A 25,712-nucleotide genomic window follows, 5' to 3' on the forward strand; every position below is an offset into this window, starting at 1 on the left:
TGTTTTCCTCTATTTCTTTGCACTGCTAACTTAGGAAGACTTTTTCTTAATCTCTTCTTCCTATTCTTTGGAACTCTACATTCACATGGGTGTGTCTTTCTTTTCTCTTTTAACTTGTGCATCTCTTCTTTCTTAAGATATTTGTAAGGTCTCCTCAGACAACCATTTTGCCTTTTTGCATTTCATATTTTTGGAGATGGCTTTGATGTGCTATGTAAAGATCAAAAACAACAAGGATAATTTCATCCAGTTCCATAATTTCATGGCACATACATGGAGAAGCAAGAAAAACAGTGACAGATTTAATTCCTGGGATCCAAAATCACTGCAGATAGTGGCTGCAGCTTGAAAAAAAGAACACTTGCTCCTTGGGAGAAAAAAAATGATGAGATGATGAGATGGCATCATGGACTCAATGAACATGAGGTTGAGGAAACTACACAAAAGAGTGAAAGACAGGGAAGCCTGTTTTGCTGCCATACATGTAATCACAAAGAGTCAGACATGACTTAGCAACTGAACAATACCAATGAGAACAGAGGGTCCAGTGAAGCCTCTGGCCCTGGTGGGAGTGAAGAAAGATTTAGGTGGAAGGGGAGGCTTCCCATTCTCTGGTGCAGGTCCCTGAATCCAAGGCAAGAAGCACAAGATACTGAATGTGTAACCAAACATTGTTTTCCAAAAAAATCAAAAAACTGTTTTCTGCATGACTGAGATCTTTGACTGAGTTTGTGCTCTAGATTTTGCTGACGGTTGTGGAAGGAAATTGGGGTGGGCTGAGTCTGCAAAAACCAGGTGATCAGCTGCTGGAGGGCGAGGCATGTGGTAAACATTCTGTACTGGGTGGAAAACAAATCCAGAAAACGTGTCCCTCATGGGTTATACATGTCAACGTATCCCTTTGTTGCACCAGATCCCTTCAGTGGTGTTTTGGGGCAAGCGAGAAATGCACGATTCATGGTTTGCTTTTATCAATTCCTGTGGGTAGTTAGATGACTCAATGTCTGGTTACTTCATTGCATGTTTAGAATCATGCTTGGGAAAGAAAACTAGATGAGGTCCACACATATTTTGTCATTAAACAGCAAGCATAGGAAGGTTTCTAAGGCAACTGTTGGTAATTTAAACATGAGGGGCCAAATGGGGACAGTTTCATTTAAAAGGTTGAGATTGGATTGCACAGGTTGCCAAAGTTGTTGCTATGACAAGTAGCCATAACTGCTACTTGTTGCTATGCAGGAGATGTGAGAAACTGACAAGAGACCAAAAGCCTTACAATTCTCCTTGCAGTGTGATTTCAGGCTAGAAGTAGTTGGCAAGGAAAGGATGACAGGTAAGGCTGGGAAGGGAGTAACCTGAGCCAGTAATCATTAGCTCTTGTTGGAGCCCAGAAAGCAGAAGCATTGACTCAGTCAGAGTTCTGTATCATGGTTCAGAAATAGAGGTCATTTAGCTTGAATCAATATTTAGCCTTGGGGATGGCAGCCATAACCTCTAAACAGAAGAGTCCTTCTCCCCGGGTGGGAGGATAATTCATATTTGTTCCAGACTCGGGAACCCAGAAAGCCCTCTCAGCACCACTTGTTCTTAACAGGCACACATGCAATCTAGAAGGTGCAATTATCATCATGGTGCCCATTTTCTAGACGAGAAAACTGAGGTTAAGGGACATGATCAAGTTCACACACTTATGCATGTGAATCGCCAAGCAAAAACTCAGGGCAACAGGCCTCATTTGTGTTTTTTTTGTTCCACACCCAATGGTAGTGGGGAGGTGGTGATCTGGGACCAATGCTTAGGTAGAAGCAAGCAATATTCAGGCTTAAATTAAAGAAAGTAAGGAAAACCACTAGAACATTCAGCTATGAGCTGAATCAAATCCCTTATGCTTATATAGTGAAGATGAAAAATAGACTCGTGGGATTAGGTCTGGTAGCCTGAAGAACTATGGAAGGAGATTTGTAACATTGTATGGGAGGTGGTCACCAAAACCATCCCCAAGAAAACCAAATATAAGAAGGAAACATGATTGCCTGAGGAGGTTTTAAAAAGAGCTGAGAAAGTAGAGCTGAAAGGCAAAGGAGAATGGGAAAGATATACCCAAAAGAATGCAGACCTCCAGAGAAAAGCAAGGAGAGTTAAGAAAGTCTTTGTAAGTGAACAGTGCAAGAATTAGAGGAAAATGATAGAATTGTAAAGAGTATAGAACTCTTCGGGAAAGTTGGAGATAACATAGGAACACTTTAGGCAAAGGTGGGCACAATAAAGGACAGCAAAATCAAAGACCTACCAGAAGAAGATGAGATTAAGAAGAGGTGGCAAGAATGCTGAGAAGAACTGTACAAAAACTGTCATAAAGACCAGGATAGGGATGATGCTGGGGTCACTCATGTAAAGCCAGATATACTGGAACAAGTAGTCAAGTGGGCCTTAGGAAACATCACTACAAACAAAGCTAGTGGAGGTGACGGAATTCCAGCTGAGCTGTTTAAAATATCCTAAAGAATGAGGCTGTAAAACTGCTCCAGTCAATATGTCAGCAACTTGGAAAACTCAGCAGTGGCCACAGTGCAGGAAGAGGTCAGTTTTCAACCAATCCAAAAGAAAGACAATTTCAAAGAATGTTCAACCTATCATGCAATTGCGCTCATCTCATTTGCTAGCAAGATAATACTAAAAATCCTTCAAGTGAAGCTTCAACAGTACATGAGCTGAGAACTTCCAGATGTACAAACTGGTTTTAGGAACCAGAGATCAAATTGCCAACTTCCATTGAATCATAGAGAAAGCAAGGGAATCCCAGAAAAACATTTCCGTCTGCTTCACTGACTATGCTAAAGCCTTTCATTGTATGGACCACAACAAACTGTGGAAAATTCTTAAGGAAACTAAAGTACAGGATCACCTTATTTGTCTCCTGAAAGTCTGTGTGTAGGTCAAAACGTGGCAGTTAGAATCAGATATGGAACAACTGAAAGATTTAAGATCTGGAAAGGAGCATGAAATGGTATACATTGTCACTCTGGTTATTGAACTTATATGTAGGATACATCATTCAATATGCTGAACTGGATGAGTCCCAAGCTGGAATTAAGATTGTTGGGAGAATTATCAACAGCCACAGATATGAAGATGACACCTCCCTAATGGCATAAAGCAAAGAAAAGCTAAAGAGCCTCTTGATGAGGAGAGGAAATGCAAAATATGTCTTAAAACTGAACATTTAAAAAACTATTCACAAAATAATACTCAACATTCATAGCATCCAGTCCCACAATCCGTGGCACATAGATGAAGGAAAAGTGGAAACAGTGGCAGATTTTAATTTCTTGGGCTCCAAAATCACTATGGACCTTTACTGCAGCCACAAAATTAAAAGACATTTGCTCCTAGAAGGAAGCACCGCTGTGAAAAACCTGAACAGTGTAATTAAACCAGAGACTCACTTTGCTACAGAAGTCTGTAGTGTCAAAGATATGATTTTTTTCCAGTAATCATGTACAGATGTACGATCTGGACCAAAAAAGGGTGAATGCCAAAAAATTAAGCTTTTCAACTGTGGTGCTTAGGAAGATTCTTGAGAGTCCCTTATACAACAAAGAGATCAAGCCAATCAATCTGAAAGGAAATCAACCTCTGACCCCTCCTGTCTCAGCTGAGGTATCTACTGAGGGCCTGCAAGTGGAAAGAAACGGATGCTTCTACTGCAAATGTGCCTAACCTTGGCAGCTCCAAGCAACGAGCTTGCAGTCCCAGCTCTGGAGGAAGCTCAGAAAACCTGAAGTCTCTGTGTACCCTGGGTCCCCAGATACATAAGTGGCATTCCCCCAGCAGCATTGGAGGCCACGGAAGGGGCATTCTGGGCCCTGGAGGAGAGGGGTGGCTCAGGGATCCACTGGGGCCATCACTTACCAAGTAGGACTGGAAAGGACAGAGCAGGCATTATGTGGCAGAGAGCTGGTGACTGGGGTGTGGGAACAAGAGGGAACCAGCTCTGCATGAAGTACCTCTCTCAAACTCCCCTGGAGGAGAAACCCAGTGATAAGATCATCTGAGATGGGACGAAAAGAGTCTATTTCATTACCCCTTAGAATTCCTCTGAATGAGGAGGTGGTGGAATTGGTGGGTCATCACAAGCTCTTCCATGGCCTAGATCATCTCCCAGTCGCTATCCTTGGGGCTGCCTCTCCCCAGCTTCAGTCATGTAGTTCTGGAGGAAACTGAGACTCATGTGTGCTGCTGGGTCAGGGCCAATGACCATGTAAAGACAATCATAGGACCCCATGACCCTGCCAGGATGGCTGATCTGGGGCTGTACAGGTGATCTGAGGTGGGTCATTCAGAGAACACCATTGAACTCTGATAGCTCCAAGCTTCTTTCCTTACTAGGTGATGCCTTGGGTATGTAAAACCTTAGGTCAGGTAGCTTGGACTCCCACACTAGGTGTAGAAGCCTTAGGGAAGAAAGTTGTCAGGCTAACACCCCCAAAGAAGAGAAGGGAAAGTCCAAGGGTGAGAAAGAGAGAACTGATGACTTCTAATTTCTTGTGTCCAGTCACTGAGATCTTTGTATTTCTTCTGATTCTTGTGTCCTGGATTCCCAGAATCATTTCAATGAGTCCCCCTCTTCCTTGAAGCCAGTTGGAGTTGGGCTCCTCTCAATTTTGATTCAGACTAGGTTCTAGATCCTTCACTCCCAGACACAAACAGAGGCATCCATTTGTTTCAGCACCATTACGAGTGAAACCCTTTATTCTTTACTGAGAATAGGGTGTGCAGACCACCAAATACAGTTCATCAACATCCTGGGCAGGAGTGCCTTAAGTGTGAGTGAGTGTGTGTTAGAAGTGGCCTTACTGATTCCTGAATCACTCCAAGCATTTACACTGCCTGAGCCAGGCCAATTCTGTCATTTCCTCGATCAAAGACCGAGAAATACAGTCTTAGGAAGACGTCACCCAAGATCCAGGTCTCTCTAGGTGTATCCACTGGGATCTGTTTAAAGGTGATAAAGCAGTCGCCGTGAGAACCCTGGGGGGAGTCAGAGACACACACCAGTCAGGCTGAGCCCTTATCAGCGACTCACCCCAATATCCAAACCGAGCACTGTTCTTGATTTAATTTCCCCTCTTTTGATAAGAATCAAGTGGTGTTATGAGCTTCAGGGCATGTGAGAGTTCATCCAAAACCAAAAAGGGCCCATAAATGTGGGTGCCATGAGGAAGGTTGTGGCGAGTGGAGGACTGGGAGTTCAGGAAACAGTGGAATGATAAACAACAAAGTCCCACTGTAGAGAGTAAGGAACTATATTCAATATCCAGTGATAAACCAGAAAAAAAAGAATAAGAAAAAGAATGTATATTTTTTATGTGTATAACTGAGTCACATTGCTGTGCAGCAGAACTTCAGGCAACACTGAAGATCAGCCACAGTTCAATACAATTTTTAGAAAAGAACAAGAGTGTCCCCTGGTTCTCCTCACTCCCTGTTTCTTTCCTCCTGACTCCTGCTCCTTGTTTTCTCTACAGAGAATGCAGGTCCTCTTCTGGCATCCCTACAATTCAAACTGTATTAAAAAACTTTATTTTATATTGAAGGATAGCTGATTAGCAATATTCTGAGTTTCAGGTGGACAGTAAATGGACTCAATTGTATGTGTCTATGCATCCTGGTCTCAAAGATACCCCTCCCATCCAGGCTATCATATAGCTGAGCGGAGTTGCCTGTGCTACACAGTAACTCATTGTTGGTTATCCATCTTAAATATAGCAGTGCCCACAACACGTCTTGAAGACTTAACTCAGGAACCCTGGGAAGCCTCCTTCGGCCCACACTCACCCTCTTTGGCCACTCCAGGCTTGGTTGGGTAACTTACTCTGGTTCCCCATTCCCACCGGTCAGTCCGTAGCCCTCATCACCCCTAGTAATTCCCCAGTGCCCCAATGCAGAGCACCTTGGGATGCCATTTGCATGGAATCCAGTGCAGTGTTGCCTAGAGCCAAGCAACCCTCCATATGGCTTCATGAGTTTGTGATTTTAGAATTCCTGAAATTCCCTCTGTTCCTCAAAGCCTTCTTTGAGCCCATCAGTCTGCTAAGTACTCCCTCAGGGAGCTGACATGAAGCCTCTACCCTATCCTGGGGCTGAGCAGTCACTGTGCACCTTTTATTCACCTTACTATTTAACATCCCCACAGAGGGGTCGGGTACCCCAATTCACAAAGGGGGCACCTGGCCAGAGCAAGGGGAAGAAGCAGCCAAGATCTAGGGTGACCATGTGATTTATCATCCAAAGCAAGAAAGCTTTGAGAAGGGAAGGGAGACTTAATTTATGCTCGGATAACACACTGGCATTGTCCCCAGCCATTCTCCTTGTAACAAGGCCTATTTCAGGGACTGCTAGTGCTGACTTTCATGTTCATGTGCCTAAGGGTTCAGATTGAACTGAAGCTCTCTGATGACTGAGGACCTTAATGTTCCCCTCGCCTTGTGACTCCCACCATGCCAGCATGGTGTGGCGTCTCCACATTTATTTCAGGATGATCACTGTCCCAGACGGCCCTTTACTCTCAGGTAGTTGGTTCTGTGGGAGGCACTGACCCTGCCACAAGGCTCAGCAGCATCTGCAATATGTGACATGGCCTGCAGAGGGCGCCCTCCTCCCAGCAGCAGCCCAAGGGTTCCTGCAAGCTCCAGTTTGAGAACCAACCCTCAGAATTGTCCCCTCACCTTGACGGCATAGGCTTGAGCTGGCACTGGGTAGTTGATGCCGTTGATGGTGAAGATAATAGAGGGCAGGTTGTTGACCGCAGAACATGAAACGTAGTGCTGTTAGAGAGAGAGGGAGAGAGGTTGGCCTTGGAGATCCTTGTTGTGTGTGCAAACTGGGAGTGACCCTTGGGCATGACCTTTCACCTCGGAACCCCGTGGCTTGGCGCCGATGAGACTCAGGAGGTTATTGACCAGTCTTCTTGGGCCAAGTATCACTGATGTCCCGGTGTCCACAATGGCCTCACAGCCGCCATTACAAGCAATAAGACGTCTGTTCATGGAGATGCTGAGAGGCAGTGGAACAAAGCCGTCATCAAGGTCACTCTGAGTCTCCCCAGAGCTTCCGTGTTCCCAACTGTCTCCTAAACAGCCCTTTGTCTCTTGCCCTCACTCTCTTTATCTGCTCTCGACATGGCACCTCCCTTGACATCCTTGAATGCAGTACTTGAATACACCAGGATCTTTTGTACCTTGACACAAGCTGGTCTTCCTTCCTAGAAGACTCCACTTCCCTTTGACTAGCAAATTTCTACTCATCTTCCAGATTCCAGCTTAATTGTATTGTTTTCAAGGAAGACTTTCCCCCGGTGTTTATCAGTCTTCTGTTCTGGTCACTCTCTGTAGACCCTTCCCCATGACGAGCATGTACCAAAGTCACAATTCACTAAGTGTGTGTGTCATTTCTGTGCATCTGCCTTCTTAGATGTGAGGGCGAGTTTTAGTCTCCTCGCCTCCCTAAAGTGCCTGGCACACAGTGGATGCCCAACATTTGTCTGTTCCATGACTGAATGAAGACTGTGAAAATAATGAGAAACATCCAAAGAGCTGTATCTGGTGGGGAACATATAATGGTCGAACACTGAGTGAAGATGGAGATTCACAGGGCAGCAGATTCTCACAGTGGTGGGAGAGAGGGGCTCCTCTGGGAGAGGGTGTCTCCCAGCACTGCTCCTACAACCAGCTCAGATCCTGAGAAGCTGGCTAGGAAATACATGACTAGCCCATGGAAACTCCAAAGGACAGGTCAGTGTTTGTCTGGGGGTATCACACAGAATCCTATCAGTTATTGCCTCTGGTCCTCAGGTCACTCCTGGATCACACCTTCCTGATTTTCTGTTATAGTCCCTGCCCTACTGCATGCCCAGTGATGTGGGGTGTCTTTTTTATTTGTTGCTTTAATGTCTTAAGACTGCAGCCAACCTCTCTGCACTGCTGGGTAACTTCTCCATAAGGAGACCAGTTTTCCCCATTTTCTGAAGATTTTTCCTGTTTTTAAACTGACATTTATTCTGTACTGAGAACTTGCTTGGTCCCAGGTAGCCCTGGACAGTTGGTCATCTTATAATGCTGTCCAGGCTGGTGAAATCCTCCCTGATCCTGTTCACCACACTGCAGAGTCCTCTGACCATGCTCCCCGCCTCACAGGGCAGTGGATGAAGTGCTCTTCCAGCTGCACAGACCTCTCTGGACCCTGTGAGGACCCTGGTCAGAGCCCTGGTCAGGAGGCCTGGGGATTATAAACCCATGGGTTGTTTGTGTATCTATGTGCTTGTGTGTCTGCTTGTATGTGTGTTTGTATGTGTCTCTGTGTGTGCTTCTGTGTCTCTGACTAGCTATGCATGTTTATATGTGGCTCTGTGTATGTTTATATGTGTCTGCTTGTTTTTTCCATGTGTCTGTTTGTCTTTGTCGTTGTGGGTGGTGTATATGTCTCTGTGACTATTTGTCTGAGAATCTATTTGTGTATGTCTGCCTGTGTCCATGTACAGTAGTGGGAGCATTTTTGGGGCTGACCCTCAGAGGGAGAGGCTTACCTGTTCATGTGGATACACCATCTGCCTGCTTTGATCAGTGGTACCCAGTTGAGCGTTCCCTGGTAGTAGGATGTATCCACCCCACCAAACATCACCACACTGCCCTCTGGCTTGCCTCTGTAGAGAGAAGACAGTGGGGGGATCCTTGGAAGTCAGTAACAACAGCACTGTATGAGAGCTTTGCTTCTCCAACTATCAAGGCTCTAATAAGGTACTTATCTACAGATGCAGAAATCGAGGCTAGGAGCAAATAGACTGAGGTCGGTTACTGGGTAATGAGTGGCACAAAAGAGGGTAGAAGCTGAGTCACCTGGTTGGGTTCCACCCACAATATCTTCTGAAGATGCCCTGGACCTCCTGTGACCTGAGTGCTCAGACACCCTCAGAGGACAGGGTGCTGAAGAATTTTTTGCTTTCCCCTTGTCCACTTTGTCATTTTTCAGGAAAATCAAGACCTGGGAGTGCTAAGTGTGTGGGATCAGGTCACCTAGAGTTGGCTCCAAAGGCCTGTGACCTCCACTGTCCAAAGGGCCCCACACTCAGAATGGACCCCACCTCTGCTCTCCCTGTCTTGAAATACCTAATATGTCTAGAACAGGGGTCCCAAACTTTTGTTTTCACTGGCTCTTGCAGTGAACCCAGGTAGCTGGTCCTGGGTTACCAGTAAAATTCTAATGAGGAAAGAAAGCTACCCACCATCCTTCTTGTTCCTTATCAAATTAATTAGCGAATCCTAATGCCTTTTCCTTCAACTTGTTTCCTGTTGCCTTCCATTAGTCTTCATTCTCACTCATCCCCCTAGACCAAGTTACTGATCTTAAGGCCAGGAGCAGGGTTGTGCTCCAATAAAACATTATTTATAAAAGCCAGTGGTGAAGCCAGGTAGGGGCCTGGGGCCATAGTTATCTTGGATTAAATTATCTCTCCAGATACTTCTTTCCCAACTGTTCCATAATTTTCATGCAATTGAAAGCAAATTACAGCTAATTTAGAGAAATGGATTGTCCATCTCAGACTTACTTGCTCAAGTAGAAGGCAAAAACAGGCTCAGAAATGGCACCTTGATTCTTCAGGTTGTCAAAGATGGGGGTAACTCCACTGAAAGAAAATTTGGGGTAGCCCAAGCCCAAGACACCATCAAAAGGTACTTCCTGATTCCTGAATATCTCCATGCTTAGACCAAATGCCTGGTCAGTACTTACAAGGTCCCCAATCTGTGGGAGAGAAGAGTGATCCCACTTACAGATACATGAATTGGGGATAGGACTGGGTTGGAGTGCATTGTCATTAGATCCTCAGAGAAGAATTGAGGCTGGGCTGTGTCTTTGGTGGTCCTCAGGAGGTTAGACCAAGCTGAGAGGGGAATTTGGGTTCCATTTGAGAAAGTCTGTGAATTTTAAGACATCTGACCCTCTGAAAGACACCACCTGAGTGAGTCAAATTGGCCTCGTGTCTTCTGTACAGGTGGGGCAACCGAGTCAGGCCAGGACCCATTGGTGCCCCCTTGTGGACAAAATGAGCCAAGAGCAAGGTAGGCTTCTCTTTGGCATCACTGTGACCTAATGACAGGAATGGACCGCATTCTCTGTAAGTTACTGTGGATTCTGCATCTGTCCAGGAAGACGAAGCCGAAAACACATTCTTGCTTGAGGGATCTATGAAATGACTGCCTGGGAATTCACTTTTGGGGGTATGTGTGTCTTTGTGTGAGTGTGTATGACAGAGAAAGAGAGAGGGAAACTACTCAAGTACTTTGGGGGAAGCAGGCCATAAGTTATGTTGGACTCTCAAAGGCCCCCTAGAGTGAGAACTCATTTATCAGCCCCCTAACTTCTCAGGCCTCCAGTTTCCCAGTCTGGATACTTGAAGCCCTTGAATACCCCAAGGGTCTCCAGATCAGTTTTATCCTGTCCCCAAACACCCCACAGCAACTTCAGTCCTGAAAAGCCAGTCGAGTTCCACTGTTTGCCACATGTGTGTCCTCAGCAAGGCCCTTGCTGTCTGCACCTCAGTTTCCTTATATGTCTCATGAGCTAATCAGAGTAACTGCTGTGTTGGGTTGTTGCAGGACTAAACCACTTATCACCTGAAAGTGGCTGGAACAGTGTATCAGAATATAAATTGGGTGCTATTTTCCCCCTCTTCTCCCTCTCAGCAAAATGAGCCTTGAACCGTTCATGGGCAGAGAAGCTTCAAGTCCCCATCTCAAGCCAGTCTCTGGGTTACCTAATCTGTGTGCTCATATGTCATCATGGGCACTGCCTCCCCAAGGACAGGATCCTGTGGGTATGTTGGCCAATATCTATGGGAGTTAGGCTAGGAAGGGTCATGCCAGATCATCCTGCAACTGTTTTGCAAGCAGTGGTCACTCCATAGCCTGTCCTGCCTCAGCATTTGTTATACTGTTACCCGAACGGTGTCACGAGCAACAACTCCTTTCATCCTGCCGGAAACATAATTGATGCTGAAGTTCTTATTGGTAGGCTGGTAGGTGGAAGACTCAAGATGTCTGAACAAAGTGTGTGAAGCTGCAGACACAAGAGATAAGTGTCACCAGGTGCCAAGGGTGCAAAACAAGGTGGCAGGGCAAGGGAAAGATGGTCCGGGTACGGGTTGTCTGTACTCACAACAGAATGGGCTGGTGCAAAACATAGAGGGCACCCACAAGTTAGATGAGCCTGTATCAAAGAGAACCCAGAATTTCTGAGGTGGTGTTCCAATGGTGATGTTACCCATGTAGATCATCTACGGGGAAAAGGAGGGAGTGGGTTAGTGCAGAGCTGGCTACCCTCTATTCCCACTCTCATTCCTCCCTGTGGATGTCACAAATCTCTTGAGATCACTTTCTAACCACTGTGCAGTTCACTGATTTTGGTCACAGAGGTGCCTGCATTTGATATATCTCTCCTGTGCTACATGGTATGCAGGATATTGACTCTATGACCAGGTGTTGAAGTGGTACATCCTGCATTGGAAGCACAGAGGCATAACCCCTGGACCTCCAGGACCACTAGACACCCAGGGAAGTCCTGGTGCCTTCATTTGAGAAACTCTGTAGTCTCTTCAAATCCAGCCTTAGCACCCCCTTCTCCAGGAGGTCCTTCTTGATCAACCTCAGCCACTCCCTCTAAACTCAGACCACATCAAATCAACACCACACAGGTGACCCTTTCATTTGACATGTATTTACTAATATGCCTATCTCTCAGGCCAGCATGAGCATTCTTGAAGACAAAATTAGCCCTTTCTCTAATCTAAAAACAGTAACCAGTGTTAGATACTTATGGCCTTACACGGAATACAGGTTCATTGACTTATTACAGCTGTGATTCTTGCTTCTGTGGAAATTGATTTCCCCTGCCTGGGGATTCACAATTGCTTTGTCGTTGGTCCTACCATTTGCTCCGTGACGCTTCACTCTTCATCTGTAACAGACTGACTCACTTATTTCTAAAGGAACAATCTCCCTCAAACTAATGACACATCTTGGGCACAGAAATGGATATTTATCTGCCACCTGCTAATTGCCAGGCTCAGTCACAAAGACCAATAGTTGAGGATGAGAGTGTGTTCTCCTCTGGGTGGGGTCCCTGTTTTCCAGTGTTTCTGCCTCCTGCAGGAACCCCAACCCCACATCCCACCTGGCACCTCCAGATGAGCCCCGGCGCTAGGCTAGAGCACCAGGGGGCGCTGTTGAGCACGATCCTCCCAAAATACTCACATTCCTGATGTTTCTCAGGGGGTGAGTAGTTATATTTGAGCCAGGAGAAGAAGTCTGGTACAGTCTGTAAGCATATTCCTCCAGGAAACTGTTCAGCATATTTTTTTCACTGCGGGTTTTTCTCATGATCTGCACTCTCGTTAGAGGTATTCTTTACCGAGAATTTGACCAACAAAACAAAGAAGCAGCTCCAATTAGCTGTCAGTGTTAAGGTAAAACCATCATTGTAATGGCCCTGTGTATTTTCTAATCATTTTTATGAGACACACTATTATCAGAATTTTATGCATATGCCATGGCAAAGACATAGGTTTGATTACAGGTTCTGTTCTGCAATCTGGAACAAGCCATATGATCACGTGGTGTCTCAGTCCCCCCCTCGGTAAAATGGTGGAATGTAACAACACAAACCCTCCAAATAGAATATTTTGGGGGGCTAAGTGAAGTGATGGATATAAGGTACCTGATAAATAGGAAGTCTCACCAATGACAGCCATTAGCATTGCTGTTGCCATCTCACTGTATCCTTTTCATAGAACGTCGAGGAAGGAGGTAGAAGGGGTACTCTTATGCTCTTTTACAAGGGAGCCATTTGCAGTGCAAGAGGTTACTGAGTTGGCTGTGATCAGGCTGCTTGTCAGATATGAATCTTTATATCAAACAGTATATCTTTCTCCAAGGTGAAAGAGTAGAGGGAGTTGAAAGAAGAATCCAGGAGTTAGGGAACGAGTAAGGATAATTCAGAGGCTCTAGAATGAAGGATGAGTCGAATGAAAAATTAAAAGAAAGCAACACAGAGAGAAATACAATCACAGAGACCTCCAAAGAGATGGAGAGTTAAATGATAGTGATACAGAGAATCAGACATAGACATATACACACTTAAGTAGACAGAGAACAAAGAGGACTTGTTGAATAAAGTATACAAAAGTGCCATTCCACAGGACCACACCTACATCTGCATAAACTGTGCACTGAACAGTTGTAAGGAGTTGCATTTTCAATAGGTCATGACTGGACTCCAAGAGTCGTGCAACCATGCAAATCTACACCAAGACCCTTGGGATCCACAGTTTCTAAAGCAAGGTACTTATCAATAAGTAAGGGTTAAACTTTAAGACTGTCAGGGAAATATTCAATTCCCATCTAAACCTGATGGGTGGAAGAATAATCAGATGAAAAGAAAAATCCGAGAAAGGAAGATGATGCAGCTTACAGTCCCCATACTTACTTGACTATGCACTCTGAGAAGGTCACCAGCCCGAGGACCACAAGCCACTTCATGCTTCTTTCCTGGCTCCAAGTACTCAGGGAAGTTCGGGTTCTTAGCATGTAGTGGTGACCGGGAGCCCCTAGTTATATATGCTCTGACCTACCCTCGTTTTCCCCTTTATGCCACTAATAGATCTGATAAAAACACACAGCTTTTGATAAAATCTTTACTTTCATCAGTGTCCTTGGCAAGTGGACTTTGAAGTTTTTCAGAAGACAGACAATTGAACTGTAAACTCTCCCTTGAAACTTGGCCTGAAAATCTAACTGATCTTCATGGACATCTAAAGAGATGAAGAACTTTGCCTACTTGGAGAAAAATCTGCTAAGAACATCATGAAAATGGTAACTAGGGCAGTGGTGTACATTCATTATTTCATGTGATCTTCCTACCACTTCATGAGATATGCATTGCTGTCTGCATTGGAGAAGAGATTGCTAGGAGGATAAGTTGTCAAATGGCAAAGTGAAGACTTCAGGGACAGCCCAGGGACATACAGCTGGCCTTAGGTAGTGGGTCTAATGGCAGAGATCAGGGGCACCTGTGATGCCAGTCTGCATCAAAGATTTAGGGCAGTGCAGTACTTCAATTGCATGGGTTTCAGTATTGGAAGAAATGTCATATGCATCCACAAGATATTTTATATCATCCAACAAACATACAAAGAAGGACTGTGCTGGGTTCTGGGTTAAAGGCTTCAAAGTCAAAGTGGATCAAGACAAAAGTACTCTTTATCTTAAGAGAGCTAGTAGTCTAGTCCTCACAAACTCATGGCCCCAGGAGGCAAGAGAAATGATAGTAGAACTAGGTGGCCATGCTGGACCCTGACCCCTTTCCTCCACTTCACCCATGCTTGAAAGCAGGCCAGTTAGCCATGTTTTCAAGAGAATCAGAAGGTTGAATATGTATGAACAATCTACGGGTTTTAATGTTAGCATCTAATTTTGTTTTCCTGAAAAAACAGTGGGAACAAAATCTCCACAACAATGTGCTGGAATCAGCCTTCAGTCTCTTCAGGTTTTTTATTTCTAGCCTAGACTTGGGAGTACGGTGGGGACAGAGAGGAATTTAATTCAAGTTGGTTGATTGAAAAGAGACTGAATGCATACTGAACATTTTTATTTCCTTTCTCTTTATAAAGAAAGATCATTGGGGACATGAAAACCAACAAATTTAACTGCTGAAGATAAATGGATACATTTCTGATAAAATTTCCCCATAGTGTCTATACCATGAAAAATTTTGTCTGCCAAAGCAAAGACCAAAAAAAAAAAAAAAAAAAAAGATTTTTAAAGGTCTTCCCAGTCAAAAAAGACAAAACAGCTGTGGCAGCCAAAGTAAAGACAACCCTGTTTAATGACTCATCCAGGACTCCCAGGGCCTATTCTGCATGAGATCTATCCAGGCCTATCCCTTGAATACGACAGGAGCCTCTCCTGTTGCCAGATGTATATATGTGGGGCACTGTGTCTAGATCCTCAATTTTGCATATTGTTTAAATTCAGGCTTGGTGATTAAATTCTAACAGGAGGAATATGATATCACTGACAAATGACAGACCTCTAGCCCATTGAACTATGGCCTTGGAGAAGATTTTTATTTTATTTTTTTCATTTATTTTTATTAGTTGGAGGCTAATTACTTTACAATATTGTAGTGGTTTATGCCACACATTGACATGAATCAGCCATGGATTTACATGTGTTCCCCATCCTGATCCCCCATCCCACCTCCCTCTCCATTCCTCCCTCTGGGTCTTCCCAGTGCACCAGCCCTGAGCACTTGTCTCATGGATCCAACCTGGGCTGGTGATTTGCTTCAACCTTGACCATATACTTGTTTCAATGCTATCCTCTCAGAACATCCCATCCTCGCTTTCTCCCACAGAGTCCAAAAGTCTGTTCTATACATCTGTGTCTCTTTTTCTGTTTTGCATATAGGGTTATCGTTACCATATTTTAAAATTCTATATATATGTGTTAGTATACTGTATTGGTGTTTATCTTTCTGGCTTACTTCACTCTGTATAATGGGCTCCAGTTGCATCCACCTCACTGGAACTATTTAAATGAATTCTTTTTAATGGCTGAGTAATATTCCATAGTGTATATGTACCATAGCTTCCTTATCCATTCTTCTGCTGATGGGCATCTAGGTTGCTTCCATGTCCTGGCAATTATCAACAGTGCTGCGATGAATGTTGAGGTGCTTATGTCTCTTTCAGATCTGGTTTCCTCACCGTGTATGCTCAGGAGTGATATTGCTGGGTCATATGGCAGTTCTAGTTTCAGTTTTTTAAGGAATCTCCACACTGTTCTCCATAGTGGCTGTACTAGTTTGCATTCCCACCAACAGGGTAAGAGGGTTCTCTTTTCTCCACAACCTCTCCAGCATTTATTGCTTGTAGACTTTTGGATAGCAGCCATCCTGACTGGCGTGTAATGGTATCTCATTGTAGTTTTGATTTGCATTTCTCTGATAATGAGTGATGTTGAGCATCTTTTCATGTGTTTGTTAGCCATCTGTATGCCTCCTTTGGAGACATGTCTGTTTAGTTCCTTGGCCCATTTTTTGATTGAATCATTTATTTTTCTGGAATTGACCTGCAGGTGAATCTTGTATATTTTTGAGATTAATCCTTTGTCTGTTCCTTAGTTTGCTATTATTTTCTCCCATTGTGAAGGCTGTCTTTTCACCTTGCGTATACTGTCTTGGTGACTGTTGCTTTGTAGTAGAGCCTGACGTCAGGCAGGATGATTCCTCCAGTTCCATTCTTCTTTCTCAAGATTGCTTTGGCTATTCTAGGTTTTCTATAATTCCATACAAATTGCGAAAATATTTGTTCTAGTTCTGTGAAAAATACCTTTGGTAACTTGATAGGGATTGCATTGAATCTATAGATTGCTTTGGATAGTATAGTCATTTTCACAATTTTGATTCTTCCAATCCATGTAGACAGTACATTTCTATATCTATTTGTGTCCTCTTTGATTGTATTCATCAGTGTTTTATAGTTTTCAATATATAGGTCTCTCTTTTCCTTAGGTATATATACTCCTAAGTATTTTTTTCTTTTTGTTGCAGTGTTGAATGATGTTGTTTCCTTAATTTCTCTTCCTGTTTTCTCAATGTTAATGTATAGGTATGCAAGGGATTTCTCTGTGTTAATTTTATATCCTGCAACTTTACTGTGTTCTCTGATTAGCTCTAGTAATTTTCTGGTAGAGTCTTTAGGGTTTTCTATGTAGAGGATCATGTCATCTGCAAACAGTGAGAGTTTTACTTCTTTTCCTATCTGGATTCCTTTTATTTCTTTTTCTGCTCTGATTGCTGTGGCCAGCACTTCCAAAACTATGTTGAATAGTAGTGGTGAGAGTGGGCACCTTTGTCTTGTTCCGGACTTTAAGGGAAATGCTTTCAATTTTTCACCATTGAGGATATTTGTTGTGTGTTTGTCATATATAGCTTTTATTATGTTGATGTATGTTCCTTCTATTCCTGCTTTCTGGAGAGTTTTTTTTTTTTTATCATAAATGGATGTTGAATTTTGTCAAAGGCTTTTTCCTCATCTATTGAGATAATCACATGGTTTTTATCTTTCAGTTTGTTAATGTGGTGTATGACAGTGATTGATTTGTGGATATTAAGGAATCCTTTCATTCCTGGATAAAGCCCACTTGATCATGATGTATGATCTTTTTAATATGTTGTTGGATTCTGTTTGCTAGAATTTTGTTAAGAATTTTTGCATCTAGGTTCATCAGTGATATTAGCCTGTAGTTTTCTTTATAGTGGCATTTTGCCACATTTCTTCATTTCTTCCTTCTCTAGCTCCTTTAGGGGTAGAGTTAGGTTATTTGTTTGACATTTTTCTTGTTTCTTGAGATAAGCCTGTATTGCTATGAAACTTCCCCTTAGCACTGCTTTTACAGTGTCCCATAGGTTTGGGGTTGTTATGTTTTCATTTTCATTCCTTTCTTTGCATATTTTGGTTTCTTTTTGATTTCTTCTATGATTTGTTGGTTATTCAGAAGTGTGTTATTTAACCTCCATATGTTGAAATTTTTAATAGTGTTTTTCCTGTAATTGAGATCTAATCTCACTGCATTATGGTCAGAAAAGTTGACTGGAATGATTTCAATTTTTTGAGTTTACCAAGACTAGATGTATGGCCCAGGATGTGGTCTAGTCTGGAGAAGGTTCTGTGTGCACTTGAAAAAAGGTTAAATTGATTGATTTGGCATGAAATGTCCTATAGATATCAATGAGGTCTAGCTGGACCATTGTGTCATTTAAAGTTTGTGTTTCCTTGTGAATTTTCTCTTTAGTTGATCTATCCATAGGTGTGAGTTTGGTAATAAAATCCCCCATTATTATTGTATTATTGTTAATTTCCCCTTTCATTCTTGTTAGCATTTGCCTTACTTATGTTGTGTTCCTATGTTGGGTGTGTATATATTTATAATTGTTATATCTTCTTCTTGGATTGATACTTTGATCATTATGTAGTGTCCTCCTTTGTCTCTTTTCACATCCTTTATTTGAAAGTCTCTTTTATCTGTTATGAGTATTGCGACTCCTGTTCTCTTTTGGTCTCCTTTTGTGTGAAATATTTTTTTCCATACTTTCATTTTCAGTATGTGTCCCTTGTTTTGGGGTGGGTCTCTTATAGACAACATATATAGGGGTCTTGTTTTTGTATCCATTCAGCCAGTCTTTGTCTTTTGGTTGGGGCATTCATCCCATTTACATTTAAGGTAATTATTGATAGTTATGGTCCCATTGCCATTTGCTTTGTTGTTTTGGGTTCAGGTTCATACAATCATTCTGTTTCTTGTCTAGAGAAGATTCTTTCGCATTTGTTGAAGAGCTGCCTTGGTGTTGCTGAATATTCTCAACTTTTGCCTGTCTGTAAAGCTTTTGAATTCTCCTTCATATCTGAATGAAATCCTTGCTGGGTACAGTAATCTGAGTTGTAGTTACTCTCTTTCATTACTTTAAGTATGTCCTGCCATTCCCTTCTGGCCTGAAGAGTTTCCATTGAAAGATCAGCTGTTATCATTATGGAAATCCACTTGTGTGTTATTTGTTGTTTCTCCCTTGCTGCTTTTAATATATTTTCTTTGTGTTTGATCTTTGTTAATTTGATTAATATGTGTCTTGGGGTGTGTCACCTTGGGTTTATCCTGTTTGGGACTCTAGGTTTCTTGGACTTGTGTCACTAATTCCTTCCCCATTTGGGGGAAGTTTTCAGCTATTATCTCCTCAAGTATGTTCTCATGGCCTTTCTTTTTGTCTTCTTCTTCTGGGACTCCTATGATTCTAATGTTATGGCATTTCACATGGTCCCAGAGGTCCCTTAAGAGATGGTCATAATTTTTTTTTTCTTTTCTCTTTTTTCTTCTCTGCTTCATTTATTTCCACAATTTTATGTTCTACCTTACTTATCCTATCTTCTGCCTCCATTATTCTACTGTTGGTTCCCTCCAGAGTGTTTTTTATCTCATTTATGGCATTATTCATTGTTTTAATTGACTCTTTATTTCCTCTAGGTTCTTGTTAAACATTTCTTCCATCTTCTCAATCCTTGTCTACAGGCTATTTATCTGTAACTTTATTTTGTTTTCAAGATTTTGTATTGAGCTTGGAGGAGCCAAGATGGTGGAGGAATAGGACGGGGAGACCATTTTCTCCCCTACAAATTCATCAAAAGAACAATTGAACGCAGAGCAAACTGCACAAAACAACTTCTGATCGCTAGCTGAGGTCATCAGGCACCCAGAAAAGCAGCCCATTGTCTTCGAAAGGAGGTAGGACAAAATATAAAAGATAAAAAGAGAGACAAAAGAGCTAGGGGTGGAGATCCGTCCCAGGAAGGGAATCTTAATAGAGGAAGTTTCCAAACACCAGGAAACCCTCACACTGGCGGGTCTGAGGGAAGTTTTTAAATCTCAGAGGGCAACCTACCTGGGAGGGGAAAAATAAATAAAACCCAAGATTACATGCCTAAAAGCAACTTCCAGCAGAAAAGTACCCCAGACGCCCACATCTGCCACCAGCAAGTGGGGGTGGAACAGAGAGGAGCAGGCGGTATTGCTTAGGATAAGGACTGGGCCTGAGTGCCCGGAGGGCAATCGGAGGGAGCTTTTGGGAGTTACCAACTTAAACTGTGGGACAGCAAAAGAGAGAGAGAAAATTAACCGGCCGGAACACACGGCCAGTTGTTCACAGAACAAAGGGACTGAGCAAACCAGAGGAGCTAGACGGCTGAGGACCAGCCCAGCCCCGCCAGAGGCAGGAGGCAGGGGGAAGGGGAAAGGGGCAGGCTCGGTCCCAAGGACTGCATCCCCTACCACACTGCAAACAGGCCTCCAGTTTCTAACCAAAGACTTCCTGAGATTCTGGATGGGCGGGAGGGTCATGGCTAGACACGGCACACACACCCGACTGGCGCGGGCAGGGACTGGAGCTGGGGACGCGGAGGGGAGAAGGTGAACCGCACCCGGGGAGAGTGTACCCATGAAGCTCCTGGCTGCCTGAGCTGCTTGGGCCGGGAAAGGCACAAAACACAGGCGCAGCCGAGTCCGCGCTTTTGTGGAACACCCAAGGGCTGGAACCGCGCGCAGCGCAGGGCAGGCTCCATATAGAGCAGACTGGAGCCTGAGCAGAGTAGACGGGGAAAGCTGCGCACCTCCCTTCCCGCAGCACGACAGAACTAGCAAGCTGAAGTAGAGACCACCTCCGCCCGCCTGTGTCAGGGCAAAAATTAGGCACTGAAGCGACCAACAAACAGAAGCCAAATAAACAAAGGGAACCGCTTCAGAACGGACCGGTGCAACAGATTAAAACCCCTGTAGAGAACACTGGCTACACTGGAAGGGGCCTATAGATATCGAGAAGTGTAAACTGGAATGGGGAGCTATCTGAAACTGAACCAAACCCACACTGTCCGCAACAGCTCCAGAGAAATCCCTAGATATATTTTTACTTTTTTTTTAATTAAAAATTTTTTCATTTTTTTCTCTTCTTTTCTTTTTTACTTTTTCTCTTTTATTTTCTTTTAAAATTCCCTATTACTCCCCCATTACTCCTTAACTTTCATTTTCACAGATTTTTATGTTTTTTTTAATTAGAAAATAATATTTTTCTCTTGTTTTTTTCGTTTTTCTTTTTCTTTTTTTTCTTTTTCTCTTATTTCCTTTTAAAGTCCTCTATTACTCCTCTACTATTCTTTAATTTTCATTTTCATTTCACTATAACCTTGCAAAAAAAAAAAAAAAAAGAGAGAGAAGCCCTATTTTTAAACCAAACTTCATATATATTTCTACAATTTTTTGTGTATTTGTTTTTGTTTTCAATATTGTATTTTTTAGAGTCAAACCTCTACTCTAGATTTTTAATCTTTGTTTTTCAGTATGTGATATAAATTTTGGACATTTAAGAATCCAATATTCAGTTCCCATTTTTATTCAGGAGTGTGTTGATTACTCTCTCCCAGTTTTGACTCTCCATTTTCTACCTCAGAATACCTCTATTTCCTCCTTTCCCCATCTCTTCCCAATCCAATTCTGTGAATCTTTGTGGGTGTCGGGGCTATGGAGAACACGCTGGGAACAGAGAACTGCGTAGATCTGTCTCTCTCCTCTTGAATCCCCCCTTTTCTCATCCTGCTCACGTCTATCTCCCTCCTCCCTCTCCTCTTTTTCATGTAACTCTGTGAAATTTTCTGGATGTCCCTCAGGGGGAGAATCTTTTCACCATTAACTTAGAAGTTTTATTATCAGTGCTGTATAGTTGGAGAAGTCTTCAGACTACTGGAAGAATAAACCTGAAATCCAGAGGCAGGAGTCTTAAGCCCAAAACCTGAGAACACCAGAAAACTCCTGACTACATGGAACATTAAGTAATAAGAGACCATCGAAAAGCCTCCATACCTACACTGAAAGCAACCACCACCCAAGAGCCAGTAAGTTTCAGAGCAAGACATACCACGCAAATTCTCCAGCAACGCAGGAACATAGCCCTGAGAGTCAACATACAAACTGCCCAAAGTCACACCTAACACATAGACGCATCTCAGAACTCATTACTGGGCGCTCCATCGCACTCCAGAGAGAAGAAATCTAGTTCCACAAGCCATAACACTGATGCAAGCTTCCCTAACCAGGAAACCTTGACAAGCCAATCGTTCAACCCCACCCACTGAGTAACACCTCCACAATAAAAAGGAACCACAGACCTCTAGAATACAGAAGGCCTACTCCAGACACAGCAATCTAAACAAGATGAAAAGGCAGAGAAATACCCAACAGATAAAGGAACATGAAAAATGCCCACCAAGTCAAACAAAAGAGGAGGAGATAGGGAATCTACCTGAAAAAGAATTTAGAATAATGATAATAAAAATGATCCAAATCTTGAAAACAAAATGCAGTTACAGATAAATAGCCTGGAGAAAAAGATTGAGAAGATGCAAGAAATGTTTAATAAAGACCTAGAAGAAATAAAAAAGAGTCAGTTAAAAATGAATAATGCAATAAATGACATCAAAAACACTCTGGAGGGAACCAAGAGTAGGATAAAGGAGACAAAAGATAGAATAAGTGAGGTAGAAGATAAAATGGTGGAACTAAATGAAGCAGAGAGGAAAAAAGAAAAAAGAATAAAAACAAAAAAAAATGAGGACAACCCCATGGACCTCTGGGACAATGTGAAATGCCCCAACATTCCAATCATAGGAGTCCCAGAAGAAGAAGACAAAAAGAAAGGCCATGAGAAAATGCTCGAGGAGATAATAGCTGAAAACTTCCCTAAAATGGGGAAGGAAATAGCCACCCAAGTCCAAGAAACCCAGAGAGTCCCAAATAGGATAAACCCAAGACAAAACACCCCAAGACACATATTAATCAAATTAACAAAGATCAAACACAAAGAACAAATATGAAAAGCAGCAAGGGAGAAACAGCAAATAACACACAAAGGGATTCCCATAAGGATAACAGCTGATCTAATATTAGAAACACTTTAGGTCAGAAGGGAATGGCAGGACATACTTAAAGTAATGAAAGAGAATAACCTACAACCTAGATTATTGTACCCAGCTTGGATCTCATTCAGATATGAAGGAGAATTCAAAAGCTTTACAGACAAGCAAAAGTTGAGAATATTCAGCAACACCAAGGCAGCTCTTCAACAAATGCGAAAGGATCTTCTCTAGAAGGAAACACAGAAAGGTTGTATAAACATGAACCCAAAACAACAAAGTAAATGGCAATGGGACCACACCTATCAATAATTACCTTAAATGTAAATGGGTTGAATGCCCCAACCAAAAGACAAAGACTGGCTGAATGGATACAAAAACAAGACCCCTATATATGCTGGCTACAAGAGACCCACCTCAAAACAAGAGACACATACACACTAAAAGTGAAGAGCTGGAAAAAATATTTCACGCAAACAGAGAATAAAAGAAAGCAGGAGTCGCAATACTCATAACAGATAAAAGAGACTTTCAAATAAAGGATGTGAAAAGAGAAAAAGAAGGACACTACATACTGATCAAAGGATCAATCCAAGAAGAAGATATAACAATTATAAATATATATGCACCCAACATAGGAGCACCGCAATATGTAAGGCAAATGCTAAGGAGTATGAAAGAGATTAATAGTAACATAATAATAGTGGGAAACTTTAATACCCCACTCACAATTATGGATAGATCAACTAAACAGAAAATTAACAAGGAAACACAAACTTCTAAAGACACAATGGACCAGCTAGACCTAATTGATATCTTTAGAACATTTCACCCCAAATCAATCAGCTTCACCTGTTTCTCAAGTGCACAAAGAACCTTCTCCAGAATAGATCACATTTGGGGCCATAAATCTAGTCTTGGAAAATTCTAAAAATTTGAAATCATTCCAGTAATCTTTTCTGACAACAGTGCAGTAAGATTAGATCTCAATTACAGGAAAAAAACTTTTTAAAAACTCAAACATATGGAGGCTAAATAACAAGCTTCTGAATAACCAACAAATCATAGAAGAAATTAAAAAAGAAATCAAAATATGCATAGAAGTGAATGAAAATGAAAACACAACAACCCAAAATCTATGGGACACTGTAAAAGCAGTGCTAAGGGGAAGGTTCATAGCAATATAGGCTTACCTCAAGAAACAAGAAAAATGTCAAATAATTGACCTAACACTACACCTAAAGCGATTAGAGAAGGAAGAAATAAAGAACCCCAGGGTTAACAGAAGGAAAGAAATCTTAAAAATTAGGGCAGAAATAAATGCAAAAGAAAATAAAGAGACCATAGCAAAAATCAACAAAGCTAAAAGCTGATTTTTTGAAACGACAAACAAAATTGACAAACTGTTAGCATGACTCATTAAGAAACAAAGAGAGAAGAACCAAATTAACAAAATTAGAAGTGAAAATGGAGAGATCACAACAGACAACACTGAAATACAAAGGATCATAAGAGATGACTACCAGCAGCTTTATGCCAATAAAATGGACAACTTGGAAGAAATCAACAAACTCTTAGAAAAGTATAACTTTCCAAAATGGAACCAGGAAGAAATAGAAGATCTTAACAGGCCCATCACAAGCAAGGAAATCGAAACTGTAAACAGAAATCTTCCAGCAAACAAAAGCCCAGGACCAGATGGCTTCACAGCTGAATTCTACCAAAAATTTAGAGAAGAGCTAACACCTATCCAAACTCTTCCAGAAAATTGCAGAAGAAGGTAAACTTCCAAACTCATTCTATGAGGTCACCATCACCCTAATTCCAAAACCATACAAAGATGCCACAAAAAAAGAAAACTACAGGCCAATATCACTGATGAACATAGATGCAAAAATCCTTAAGAAAATTCTAGCAAACAGAATCCAACAACATATTAAAAAAATCATACACCATGACCAACTCGGCTTTATGCCAGGAATGCAAGGATTCTTTAATATCTGCAAATCAATCAATGTAATACACCACATTAACAAACTGAAAAATAAAAACCATATGATTATCTCAATAGATGCAGAGAAAGCCTTTGACAAAATTCAACACTCATTTATGATTAAAACTCTCCAGAAAGCAGGAATAGAAGGAACATAACTCAACATAATAAAAGTTGTATATGGCAAATCCACATCAAGCATTACCTACAATGGTGAAAAATTGGAAGCATTTCCCCTGAAATCAGGAACAAGACAAGGATTCCCACTCTCACAAATACTATTCAACATAGTGTTGCAAGTTTTGGCCACAGCAATCAGAGCAGAAAAAGAAGTAAAAGGAATCCAGATAGGAAAAGAAGAAGTGAAACTCTCGCTGTTTGCAGATGACATGATCCTCTACATAGAAAACCCTAAAGACTCTATCAAAAAATTGCTAGAGCTAATCAACGAATATAGTAAAGTTGCAGGATATAAAATTAACACACAGAAATCCCTTACATTCCTATACACTATCAATGAGAAAGCAGAAAGAGAAATTAAGGAAACAATACCATTCACCATTGCAACAAAAAGAATAAAATACTTAGGAGTATATCTACCTAAAGAAACAAAAGACCTATGTATAGAAAACTACAAAACACTGATGAAAGAAATCAAAGAGGACACAAACAGATGGAGAAACATGCCGTATTCAAGGATTGGAAGAATCAAGATTGTCAAAATGGCTATACTACCCAAAGCAATCTATAGATTCAATGCAATCCCTATCAAGCTACCAACGGTATTTTTCACAGAACTAGAACATATAATTTCACAATTTGTATGGAAATACAAGAAACCTCAAATAGCCAAAGTAATCTTGAGAAAGAAGAATGGAACAGGAGGAACCAACCTGCCTGACTTCAGACTCTACTATAAAGCCATAGTCATCAAGACAGTATGGTACTGGCACAAAGACATACATATAGATCAATGGAACAGAATAGAAAGCCCAGTGATAAATCCACACACCTATGGACACCTTATCTTCAACAAAGGAGGCAATGATATATACAATGGAAAAACGACAACCTCTTTAACAAGTGTTGCTGGGGAAACTGGTCAACCACTTGTAAAAGAATGAAACTAGAACACTTTCTAACACCATACACAAAAAT

General features: G+C 42.0%; 1 protein-coding gene across 1 annotated transcript; it reads right to left on the reverse strand.

Moving 5' to 3' along the window:
- Window positions 1–4,881: 4,881 nt before the first annotated feature.
- Window positions 4,882–13,637, reverse strand: LOC136168802 (pregnancy-associated glycoprotein 1-like). Its single transcript, XM_065936503.1, has 9 exons — window positions 13,537–13,637; window positions 12,306–12,456; window positions 11,212–11,329; window positions 10,994–11,112; window positions 9,605–9,798; window positions 8,585–8,701; window positions 6,915–7,056; window positions 6,729–6,827; window positions 4,882–5,031 (listed from the first exon to the last, which is right to left on the reverse strand). The coding sequence occupies exons 1-9, from the start codon at window positions 13,635–13,637 to the stop codon at window positions 4,882–4,884; spliced, it is 1,191 nt and encodes a 396-aa protein (XP_065792575.1).
- Window positions 13,638–25,712: the final 12,075 nt, after the last annotated feature.

Source organism: Muntiacus reevesi, chromosome 5 (assembly GCF_963930625.1).
Source record: "Muntiacus reevesi chromosome 5, mMunRee1.1, whole genome shotgun sequence".
Taxonomy (NCBI): Eukaryota; Metazoa; Chordata; class Mammalia; order Artiodactyla; family Cervidae; genus Muntiacus; species Muntiacus reevesi.

What these genes read in the sequence shown, in the direction of transcription:
- LOC136168802 (XM_065936503.1), bottom strand. Translation starts at nt 13,637, where the DNA reads ATGCTAAGAACCCGAACTTCCCTGAGTACTTGGAGCCAGGAAAGAAGC. An exon ending in CCCTGAGAAACATCAGGAAT is followed by an intron (nt 11,330 to 12,305) that starts GTGAGTATTTTG and finishes TTTTCCCCGTAG; the next exon opens with ATGATCTACATGGGTAACAT. An exon ending in CCAAGCCACGGGGTTCCGAG is followed by an intron (nt 6,828 to 6,914) that starts GTGAAAGGTCAT and finishes TCTCTCTAACAG; the next exon opens with CACTACGTTTCATGTTCTGC.